We start from the raw sequence: 12,682 nt of genomic DNA, 5'->3' as shown, positions 1-12,682 counted from the left end.
CATGGGCACTATCAGCAATTTACCATAGCCAATCCACCTCACCTGCACATGTTTGGATTGTGGGAGGAAACCGGAGCAACCGATAGAAATCCAAGCAGACACGGAAGAACATGCAAACTCCACACAGACAGTCACCCAAGGGTGGAATTGAACCTGGGCCCTGGCACTGTGAGGCAGCAGTGCTAATCCTCATAGCAGGCCAATAGTCCACTCAGATGTCAAATAATGGCATTCACCTGGGGTTATTGATAAAGTTGGTATTTATTTCCCATCCAAAATTAGCCTGTTTAAGTCAGCCACAATGAGACACAGGTCCTGTATGGGTCAGACAGGAAATGACAGCAGGATTCCTTCCCTTAAGGATACTTGTGAACTAGTTGGGTTTCTTGTGATAGTCCAACCGTTAGTGCTATTTTTGCTGACTCTAGCTTTTTTAACATTTACCGAATGTTTTGCCACAGAATTAAAATCTCCAATCTGATATTGTGAGATTTGAGTTCGCTATTCTTGGGCTATTAGCCCAGACTGATGAATTGCTGGTCCAACAACACAGTCACTGTGGCATGACATGCAAGTACTATTGCAATGTTTGAACGCATGAACGAGTCACTACCTCATAAAAGAGAATGAGTTCCATTTTATGACCTGCAGTTATACCATTAGTGCTCAGTTGATGAAAATGCAAACACGTGTTATAAGCATTATCCTTTTCCTATCATGAATGTAACAACAAGTTTTGGCTGATTAAATTTTGGGAAGTAAAGCTGCACAGATCCATCCCAAACTTTTTTCTTTATTTTTCCACATGAAAATGGACTTTAGCTTTGAAAGTAAGGGCTGTAAATTCAATGAGAATTATCATTGTTTTACATTTTTTTTAAATCTGATTTTTGTACCCACAGTTTAAGATGAATAACTAATTTTGATATCTTTGTTCCCTGAAAAAGAACTTTTTCATTCAAGTTTTCATCTGTCAGAAAAGTTCTTTCATGAAGAGGTGCTTGTTACTTCTCCAAATGAATATTCTTAAATGTTAAAGGAAATTGTATGAGATTCGGGTGAGTAGGGCAAACAGCAAAGGGGACGAGCATTGCCAGCCTGAGATAACGATAGTTTGCACTCCTGATCCTTTATGCTTCCAGTCACCATTCCACCTAAAATAGATGACAAGTGTCACCTGAATGCCAGCTGGGACCAGGTTTGGGCAACAGTAGGTGCCACAAAGGGAGGGCTTGTAGTTAAGTCACAGTGTTTCACGGAAAAAAAGCAAGGGTGATAAAAGGGAGGCTGCACAATCAGAGTTAAAACCTTAGGCTGAAATGGCCTTTTCTATTTCTGGTCTTCTCACTACTTTTATTTGGCAGGGAAGTCCTGGCAGTTGTCCCACTCAGGCCAGGTTAAAATTGCAGCTGGGGACAAATGATGGCATTTGACTAGGATTTGTGAATTTAACATCAGGTGTATGCCTCTTCTACCTTCTCAGAAAAAAACATCTTCCGTTTAGGATTAGTGGGAATCCAGCAATTACACATCGTGGTTGATGTCATTCCATGTCTATTAAAACACAGAAGGATTGTCTAATACTCATGACAATTGACCTCTCTTTTAAATGAATTCATTGCAGGTCTTTCCTTTGCTCAATAAATCTCCAATCATCAAACATCCTACCAATTTGATAGCACTTACTGCAATATGAAAATGCGTCTTTGCAACTGTGCAACAAGAGGTTGACCATGGATACAAAACTGTTGGATTTGATCAAGCCAAGTCGAAGCAAAAGCAGAAATTGCTGGAGAAAGTCAACAGGTCTGGCAGTATCTGTGGAGAGAGCACAGAGTTAATTTTTCAAGTTATGAAGAAGGGACACCAGACTCAAAACATCAATTTAGACATTGCCAGACCTGCTATATTTATCCAGCAATTTCCATGTTTTAGATATCAAATACCCACAACGGGGGGCAGAAGAGGTTCACTAGATTGAATCTGGAATCGAGAGGGTTGCCTTGTTCGTAAAGATTGAATAATATGGGACCAGACTCATTAGAATTTAGACGAATGAGGGGGGATCTTGCAGAAACATATAGAGTAATGAAGGGAATAGATAAGATAGAAGCAAGCAGGTTGTTTCCACTGGTGAGTGAAACTAGGACTAGAGAGCATAGCCTAAAAATATTTGGGAGCCGATTTAGGTCTGACTTGAGGAGAAACTTCTTCATCCAAAGGGTTGCAAATCTGTGGAATTCTCTGCCCAGTGCAGCAGTTGAGGCTACCGCATTGAATGTTTTTAAGGCAAAGATAGATTTTTGAACAGTAAAGGAATTAAGGGTTATGGTTGAGAGGTTGGGTAAGTGGAGCTGAATCCATGAAAAGATCAGCCATGATCTCACTGAATGGCAGAGCAGGCTCAACAAGCCAGATGGCCTACTCCTGCTCCTAGTACTTATGTTTTTAGTTTTATTTTTGACAAATATTCTGTGGGCTCATTCATTGAATCATGATGCAAGTTAGTGCAGTAGATCTTAAGAACGATCACATTTGATGCATTTGTCAAAGAATATTTGGTATAAATGACAAATCAATTTCTTGAAGATCTGCAAGTGCAACAAATACATGAGAAATATTGCTCCTACAATGACTAAATTTTCAGACATAGACTCCATACCAAAAATGAAACTCACAATAGTTAATCTTTTATAGATAAGTTTATGCCAGAAACTGTTTTAGTGTTTAGATGTCCAATTTCCATATGCATAACACGGCAAAGTTATCCATATATGCCATACGAATGGACTTGAAATGTTTCAAAAATTGTGCAAGGATTTGGTCTAAGCTATAGGCTTAATTGGTTATTTTTGTTACCTTACCAGAATTCTCAGGGAACACCTCGGGGAGAAAGAAGTTTCCATTTCTCTGCTAATTGACTCCGTGCAGGATGCAGACTTGGGAAACTATTCTTGTTATGTTGAAAATGGGAATGGGCGTCGACAAGCAAGCATTCTTCTTCAGAAGAGAGGTAAATATTTCTTTCAGCTTTGTTACTTTTAGTTTTGATTCAATGAGGCCTGTCAAAGACAATCGCCAAGCAAGAAAACCAAGAAAATAAATTTCAGTCCTGTTACAGGTTCATGTAAATATAATATGCCAAGATGCTTAATTCAAATCATGTCCATTCTGCTAGTGGGAATTTATGGGTCTAAGTGACATTAATAGGAAGGCTAGCAAAGCAGTCTCCATAAATTGAAGAATTAAAGAACGAAAAGGACTAATGATTGAAATTACTAAAACATAGGGCAGAGAATTGTTTGTTTTCCCCCAACAAAGCTATTTGATGTTGTATTATCCATCTTAGTTTCATAACTGCTTCAGTTTCTAGGTCTGAGGATGAAGGCATTCAATAAAGGCACCTTAACCTCACTTTTTTTTAGATTAGATTACTTACAGTGTGGAAACAGGCCCTTCGGCCCAACAAGTCCACACCGACCCGCCGAAGCGCAACCCACCCAGACCCATTCCCCTACATTTACCCCTTCATCTTAACACTACGGGCAATTTAGCATGGCCAATTCACCTAACCTGCACATTTTTGGACTGTGGGAGGAAACTGGAGCACCGGAGGAAACCCACGCAGACACGGAGAGAATGTGCAAACTCCACACAGAGAGTCGCCTGAGGCGGGAATTGACCCTGGGTCTCTGGCGCTGTGAGGCAGCAGTGCTAACCACTGTGCCACCATGCCGCCCACTGTGCCACCGTGCTGCCCACTTTCTCTCATCCCCCTGTTCTATAATGTTGACGTTTTTTAATTAAGCATTTTAAATATGGTATATGAGTCCAGTATGAACTGCAAGAAGAAACTAAGGCTGCTTGTGCTTTCATAAAGGAAACGTGGCTGTGGGAACTACATGTATTATGATTGTAAGCGTCCAAAACTTTCAAGCTTCTGAATGGGTTCCAGCTGATTGAAAAGCTGCAAATGTAACTCTCCTCCTCAAGAAAGGAGGGAGACAGTAGAAAACTAGAGGTCAGCTGGCCTACTATCTGTTATTGGGAAAATGCTACAATCCATTATTAATGGGGTATTAGCAGGACCTTTAGGAAATCATGATGTAATAATGAAATGCTGACATTGTTTTATGAAAGAGAAATCTTGCTTGACAAATCCTTTTGAGTATGCACCAAGCGGTGTGGGTAAAAGTGAAATGGCAGATTTGGAATGCATGTTTGGCAAAATTTGGCAGGACATTGAGAAGATCATAATAGTATTCAGCAAGGTCAATGTAGTTTTATGAACGGCAAGTGGTTTTTGACGAGTTTATAAGATTTGGCTTGAGGATGTAATGGACAGGGTGGATAGAGTGGAATCATTCAATATGTATTTCAAAAAAATGGACATTCAGTAAGTTGTTACATAAAATGTTACTGCACAATATAAAAGCTCATAGTGTTGAAGGTGATAGATTAACATGGATAGGGGATTGACTAAGAATGGAAACAGACTCAGAATAAATGGGGTTTTTTTCAAGGTAACAAACTGTTACAAATGGAATTGGGAGAGATGAGTGCTGGGTCTTCAACTAATTTATTATCTAATACTAGCTTGGCTGATGGGCCAACAGTACTGTTGCCAAATTTGCTGATAATGTAGATAGGAGGAAAGTTAATTTGTTCGGACACAAATGGTTGAGATTTTGCAGTAGAAGGATGGATGAGAAACTCACCTCCAGACAGATCCTTAAGATTTTCAAGTGAGTAAACCTTTGGTGATATGGCAATGTGTTCATTGTTCAATTAAGTGTTCCAGGTGTCCAATCCCAGGTCTCCCAATGTCATGGAGATGCAAGCTAAGTAACTGGGAAGATGTCTCAAGAGAAGATACCTTCCCAGGCACTTCTTAATAATTTAACAAATGAACAAAAATGTAGCCATGTGTCAGGGAGAACTTCTCAATAAAATGGTTTTGGGCTGTACTCCTGGGCACTTGGGCTTGCGAGGAAGTGTCATTGATCTACTGAGAGCACTGGCAGTCTGCCTTCGAGTGCCCACATTCCTGATGAAGGGCTTTTGCCCGAAACGTTGATTTTGCTGCTCCTTGGATGCTGCCTGAACTGCTGTGCTCTTCCAGCACCACTAATCCAGTAACCAATGATCTGTCCCTATTGCTTCAGGAAACTGGTGGCCGAAGGGAAATTCCACTCACCATTATAAACTTGCTTAAACAAGGCTCTTAATGAGCCTGATCCTCGAGATGGGATGCCATGTGACTGCACTATTTTTTTACACCTCCCACCCCCACTTCCACCTTCAGGAGTAATAGAACAGAATGAAAGAATTTTACAGGACAGAGGAGGCTATTCAGCTCATCATGTGTGTTACCTGACTCATAAAAGAACTATCCAGCTAGTTCCATTCTCCAACCCTATCTCCATAGCTTGGAAGTTCGTCACATTCAGTTATATACCCAGCTCTCTTTTGAAATCTCCTATGGAATTCACTTCCACCACTCTCCTTGGCAGCAAATTCCAAGTCCGATCAACTCACTGTGTAAAGAAGTTTCTCCTCACCTCATTCCTAGCTCTCTTGCTGACAGTCTTCAAATTGTTACCATTAGTTATTGACATGCTAACTATTGGAAACAGAAAAACCTTCTTTAACTTGTCAAAATTGTTCATAAATTTGAACACCTCAATAAGGTTACCTCTTAATGTTCTCTGCTCCAAAAAGAATAAGTCCAATTTCTCCATTCTTTCTTCATAGCTATAATCTCTCATTCCTGATATCATTCTAGTCCTTAAAATTTGGCTTAAAGAGTCTGCAAAGAATATGAATATGTGGAATGAATGAGGGGAAAAAATGGCAGATGGAACATTGCGTGGCAAAATATGAATGTACCAACCGTGGTAGTAGGTAGAAAAGTGGAATATTCTTTAAATGGGCAACAACCACATAATTTAGCACAGAAAAATCTGAGTTCCTTGTGCATGAATCACAAAAGGGAACACTTAGGAGGCAGTGATCATAATATGGTAGAGTTTTGACTGCAGTTTGAAAGAGAGAAGGCAAATTTGGATGTAATGGTGTTATAGTTAGAAGAACTGATGAAAATCGACCGGAAGCAGACCCAAGTGGGGAAGACAGGAGTTTCTGGGTGTAATTGAGGACAGAGTACAGAGCTTCATCCCAAAGAAAAGAAAGATTATCCTGGAGTGGTGGGGGGCTGGGGGGAAGGATTAAACAGCCATGGCTAACAAAGGAAGTCAGGAAATGTATCACAGAAAAAGAGAGAGCCTATAAAGTGGCCAAGTGGAAATCAGAAGATTGGGAAGACTACGATAACAAAGAGACAAATAAGGAAGGAGAGGATCAAATATGAAGGTAAGACATACAGTAATATTAGAAATGATAGTAAAAGTTTCTTTCAATACATAAGAAACAAATGAGAAGCAAAAGTAGAAATTGGGCAGCTCCAAATTGATGCAGGAAGACTAGTGCTGGGAGATAAGGAAATAGCTGAAGAACTTAATAAGTACTTTGTGACAGTCTTCACAGCGGAAGACATGAGTAATATCCCAACAATTTTTTTTAAATGGTCTCCCCCTCCTCTGAAGATGATAAAGAGGAATTTCTTCCCTCACAGAGTCATTACTCATTGGAATTACTCTCCACAGAGAGCAGTAGTTTCTGATCATCAGATAAATTCAAGACTGAGATCAACAGATTTCTGATCCTCAAGAATTAGTGCAGGAGTGTCCTATCCCCATCTATCCCCATCTCAAACAAGGATGCTGTTTTGGATACTGCAGGATTGATGGCCTCTTGAGAATATTACACTGACAGACAGGTTTCTGGTACCCTGACTGGCTCTACTGTAAAGAGGGGTAAAACAGGTTCCAAACAATCACTAATCTGGGGCAAGACAGATGTTTCTGCAGCTGTCAGTGATACATCATGTTGTCTACTAGTGCAGAGTTAAGGATGTCTCTGAGATGGTGAAGAATATTCTGAAAGGAGAGAGTGACCAGCAAAAGGTTGTTGTACACATTGGTACCAACAGCATAGGTAAGGAAAGGGACAAGGTTCTGCTGAGTGAATATAGGCAATTAGACAGGCAGCTAAAAATAGATTCTTGAATCCAATAATATCTGGATTACTCAAGGCTTCATGTGCTAATGAGGGTTGGAATAGGAGAATAGGGTATAGCTAAGGAACTGGTACAAGGAGCAAGGATACATATTTTTGGACCATTGAGATCTCTTCTGGGATAGAAGTGACCTGTATAAGAAGACAGGTTGCACCTTACTTGGAAGGAGACACCTATCCTGGTGGCGAGATTGCCAGTGCTACTCAGGAGGCTTTAACCTAGTAAACGTGGGTTGGACTCAAAGAGACTGTGAGAAAAGAGATAAGTCTGGCACAGTAGATAACGGGAGCAAGTTAAATAGTCAAGGCATGTAAGAGCAGGGAGAGGACAAGGTAAAACTGATAAATTAAACTGCAATGATTTCAATGGAGGTGGCACAAAAAATTGGCGGAGCAGTGGATAGCGGGTGTGGCCAAGGATTGGCAGATGTAGTTTAATTTACATAAGTGTGAGGTGATACATTTTGGTAAGGCAAATGAGGGCAAGAATTATATAGATAATGGTAGAGTTCTGGGGAGTGTTGCTAAACAAAGAGTCCAAGGGGTATAAGTGCAAAATTCATGAAAGTGTAGTCACAGATAGACAAGGTGGTGAAGAAAGCATTTGGTGCACTTGCTTTCCTTGTTCAGTGCATTGAGCGTAGAAGTTCAGATATCTTGTAGCTGTCCAGTACGTTGGTTAGGCCTTTTTCAGAATACTGTGTTCAATTCTGGTCTCCCTGCTAGAGGAAAGATGTTGTTAAGTATGAGAAGGTGCAGAAAAGATTTACAAGCATGTTACCAGGACTGGAGGGTTGGGGTTATAGGAAGAGACTGAGGCTGGAGCTTTTTTTCCCTGGAGGGGTGACATTATAGAGGTTTATAAAATCGTGAGGGGCATGGAGAGGATGAATAGCCAACGTCTTTTTTTCTCCCAGGATAGGGAAATCCATAACTAGAGGACATAAGTTTAAGGCGAGAGAGGAAAGATTTGAAAGGGACCTGAGGGGAAAATCTTTCACACAGAGGGTGGTACATGTATGAAATGAGCTGCCGGAGGTGGGTACAATTACAGCATTTAAAAGGCATCTGGATGGGTATACGAATTTGAAGGGTTTAGAGGGATATGGGCCAAATGCTGGCAAATGGGACTCGATTAATTTAGGAAATCTGATCGGTGCAGATGAGTTGGGCCAAAGGGTGAGTTTCCATGCTGTATAACTCTGACATTATGACTCTAAGACTAGGATAATGGGAAACAGGTAATAAAATGATATTGAGACCATGATCAGATTAAGCTAAGGCCTTATTAAAGGATTCAAATGGTTAGAAGGCCCATGTGACTTTCTCCTGTTCCTATTTCTCATATTCATATGTACTTCATTCTGTTCCCAGTTAGTATGCAGTTCTGTTCCCAATGTTTGCAGTCAGCCTCCTAATGAGCGAACCTCAAGTTCTCCAGGTGCCTTGATGTCTCCATCTTTCTCAGGATGTTCCAAATCCAGAGTAATGATATTTTACAAGATGAGAACTGAGAGTCTTGAGGAGAGCTGAGTGCTTTTAGATTGAAATGGAATCTGTGCAGATTTAAGAAAGGTGAGATTCTTGAGAAAGGCAGAAACTGAGCAAGTTCAAAGGTTAGATGGGGAAAGTGAAATCCAAAGGCAGGGGGAGTATTGAAGCTGGAGGCTTTCTATTAGCTCCCTGGGCATATAGAACTGATATCCAGATCAGTGAAATGTATTTCAGTATAGTGTTCATGTACGCTGGGCTTTATCCCATGAATGAATAAATAATAAACTCACTCCAGGCCCCATTCCCACATCACCACTGCACTCATGGGCTTATATTGCTTCCAGTCATGATGCAACATTTTGATTTTGGAATCTCATTCCCTGTCCTCTGTGCCCTCTCCCCTCCATATTTTTTTTCATCTGATCCACCACTACAACGCTCTGAGATACAGAGTCTCCTGGCCTTTTTGAGTATTCCTGATTTGAATTGCTCTGCTGTTGTTGTTGTGTTTTCAGTTAGAATTTTCTCAGGTCGAATGGCGGCACGGTAGCACAGTGGTTAGCACTGCTGCCTCCCAGCGCCAGAGACCCGGGTTCAATTCCCGCCTCAGGCGACTGACTGTGTGGAGTTTGCACATTTTCCCCGTGTCTGTGTCGGTTTCCTCCGAGTGCTCCGGTTTCCTCCCACAGTCCAAAGATGTGCACATCAGGTGAATTGACCATGCTAAATTGTCCTTAGTGTTAGGTTAGGGGTATGGGTGGGTTGCGCTTCGGCGGGTCGGTGTGGACTTGTTGGGCCAAAGGGCCTGTTTCCACACTGTAAAGTAATCTAATCTAATCTAATCTAATTCCTCCATGAAACCTAACCACTCTTCTATCTTTCCGTCCTCCTTTAAGAAACTCCATAAAACTTAGCTTTAGTCATATGTTTAGTCATCTGGCCTCATGTCTCCGAACACTACTTGGTATCAGACTTTGTTTTATAATATATCTGTGAAGCACGTTGATACACTTTTAAGACACTGAAGGTGCTACACAAACATTAGCTGTTTTTAACACTGTTCCCAGGTAGCTTTTTTTCTGATCGCCCATTAAGATAATCAGCTGAGATTGTGAGATCCCAACCTCTTCAGGTGTTACCAATGCCACTCTCACAATTTTACAACAGTTTGCAACCAACAGCACGCAAACCTGCCTAGAGCTATTAAATAATAATAATCTAATTGGAAGGTTCCAATGACATCGCAACAGAAAAGCTTGAGAGCTTCATTACCTTCTTCTAAACTCTGAAACTAAATTAGATACATCTCAAAATGTGCTTTTCACCTCTGTAAAATGTTGTGAAGCTCAACAGTACGTTTAACCTTAATACTCTATTTTTCTGATGATGTTATTGCGAAATTCTCTTTTTGCTCAGCTGGTATTAGGAAGTTGTACAAAAATGGAGAGCTGGTTGTCTAACTGAGCTAACACAGTATGGTCCCTGTGGAAGATGCACATTGTCTAGTTGCTAGAATTCAAGCAATTTGTTTTTCACAAGCATAACTACTTTGCAACCCAGGATGCTAATTTTTGTGTGCATGAGTTCAGCTCTGAGAAAAACACTTCTGGGTATAATGGGGCTGGCAAATGAAAAATACACATGTCTCATGGTAAATCCGCAGGCGTTGTAAAGTCTGCCAGTGTAATTGATTCACTTGACTAAAGTATTTTGATAGAGGAAAGTAAAACACTTTTCTAATTCTAAATGCCTATCGCAGGGGTCACAGGCCTGATTAGGCAATGCAGCCATTCAGCCAGAATGATTTTTATCATTGTAGCAGTAATCAGTGCACTCTCTTCAGAAAATTATTTGTATTATCAAGAGGATTCTGTGTTAGTTGACGTTAAATGTTGCTCTGTGGAATGTGACTTCATAGCCTCCTTTCCAATTGCTCTGTTCTGTAAACTGTGTCTTCCCTGAATATTTGCTGCTCTCTAGCGTTGCTTCCTTAGCAACTCAAATACTTCTGTTCCTCACAATGTGTATTTGGATGCAGTAATGTGAGCTATCAAACTGTGCTCCATCATTATCAAAATATGCAAGTAGGTTTTTCAGGTCCTTTGAACAACAAAGTTTGAATCAATCTCTTTATTTCTGAGCTTTCAAAAACTGTAGACTACAAAATATTTCACTTTTATGCACCATTGTTGTGCATCCCTCAAAGATTTTTTTATTACTGCTGAGACTCTCTCTAAGAGTATAATCACTAGTTACTGACATGCCAGTTAATCTCAACAAAGATGACAGTGACAGTTGACTAAGTGCTTTTGAATTAGGAAAGCTTTCCCATTTTGTTTCAATGTGTTCTTTTTTGAGAAATTCCAGTTATGGGTCATGGCAACTTCTGTTGTCATGCTGCTCACCTCATTAGTGATGCATCGTGAGGCTTCATGGCATCCTTCATGTTCAATTTTGTGTCAACAAAGGCTTGCTGCTATGAGGACCTGCTGACAATCCTGCTCTGGGTGCCATTCTTAAACCCCAGCTGCCTGACACAATGTTACAAGCCAGGAACTGGCCTTTAAACTGCGGAGCTTGACCTTCATCACAAAGGATAGGGCCCAGAAAGGGAAACTGATGCATCGTTTTGGTGAAAAGCACCTGGAGATCACTGACACTCAGAAGACTGCCAGGGAACAGGCTCAACTTCAGGCAAAAGATGTCCCCATAATGTCAGCAATTATTAAATTCATGCAAATGCACAGACAGGCACAGAAACAGCAGTCAGGTTTGCTCTGGGACACATAGCACACAAGATCAAAGGTTGGAGAGCAGTACGCCAATGTTATCAGAACTGTGTCTCCATGGATGAGATGGTAGCTGCAATGGGAACTCAGCTTCCCCCATTGTTTTCACCATTGGCGCTCAGCATCAGTGCCAAGGCAACAGAGGTTAGGAACCTCACCCTCACTCCAGGTACTCCTTCATCCTCTCAAGGAAACAGGGAAGGCAACTAGAGGAGGAACCCCATACAGCCTGTCTGTCAATGTGTGCACATGTCCTTGTTAATGACACAGGTGCAATGAACTTTTGCTTCCACAGAAGCGTGCATTCATGAATGATCATGGGTGAATGGAGAAAATGACCTATTTCAATTTTTTCATGTTACCTCTGGCCTCAGTGATATCCTCATTGAAGTGGTTAGTCTTGGCTATGCTCATGGACATAGGGTGAAAAGCATGGCTGAAATCTGTTGCTATCCAGGATTCTTAGTGGAATCTTAATAATGCCTCAAAACATAATTTCTGTCCTTCTTCAGATGAATGAACAGGTAGATTAACTCTGACATGGTAGACATATAATCAGGTACTATAACCAAAATTTAAGTTGGTCAGGCATATGATTATTGAATATGCACATATACTTACAGATGTGAAAGTGTATTTATGATTATGTGTCACCCAGCTCTCAGAGCCTTTTAATTTCATTGCCCTTTCACTATGTCTGTGTGCAGTCCTGGGATCCATAGCTAAGAGAACCTGTTCTAATGTGAACTGTTAACTTGAGAATGGGAGATTTTGGAAAGAGGGCTCAGGCATGCCCTGCCAAATGCTGATTCAATGTCCTTGGCTGCATGTCCCTAGGATTGGGGATCACAGACATTGAAGAGTTGTGGTGGCTGAGAGGAGAGTCCTGAGAATGAGGGGGTTGCCACTCTTTGACATACTTGTAGGGACAGGCCCCAAAAGCACAGCCCACAGCTCCTTGACTGTCCTTCCTGTAATCCCTGGACTGACTGGACATGAGTTGTGGTCTCAGTTCCCAGACTGGAAGAACACGGATCCTGATCACACCAACAGCCCAAATGACAATGGTCAATAAGCTAAGAAGCACTAAGAAATATGTCAAGGCAGATATATTGTGCGCTTATAAGCTTTCACTGAAACAGCAATGAAGACAAAGATTCTGTGAACATTGAAGTAAGCTCAAAGTGAGAATGCTAAAAGAGCTAGCTAAGAGCCATTAAATACTTCATACATATTAATGACATAGATGCATGTGTCTGAGT

At 41.0% G+C, this 12,682-nt stretch overlaps 1 protein-coding gene across 6 annotated transcripts in view; it reads left to right on the top strand.

The window, feature by feature from the left end:
* The window catches only part of LOC140486208 (interleukin-1 receptor accessory protein-like 1), a 1,398,735-nt gene that overhangs the window by 1,329,120 nt on the left and 56,933 nt on the right, over positions 1-12,682 (top strand). For all 6 annotated transcript variants that reach the window (XM_072585029.1, XM_072585030.1, XM_072585026.1 and 3 more), the window contains one exon: positions 2,868-3,013. In XM_072585029.1, the coding sequence (XP_072441130.1) occupies positions 2,868-3,013 (146 nt within the window). The remainder of the gene's footprint in view (positions 1-2,867; positions 3,014-12,682) is intronic.

This window comes from Chiloscyllium punctatum, chromosome 15, assembly GCF_047496795.1.
Source record: "Chiloscyllium punctatum isolate Juve2018m chromosome 15, sChiPun1.3, whole genome shotgun sequence".
NCBI classification, from domain to species: domain Eukaryota; kingdom Metazoa; phylum Chordata; class Chondrichthyes; order Orectolobiformes; family Hemiscylliidae; genus Chiloscyllium; species Chiloscyllium punctatum.
This window is presented reverse-complemented; position numbering and strand designations above follow the sequence as displayed.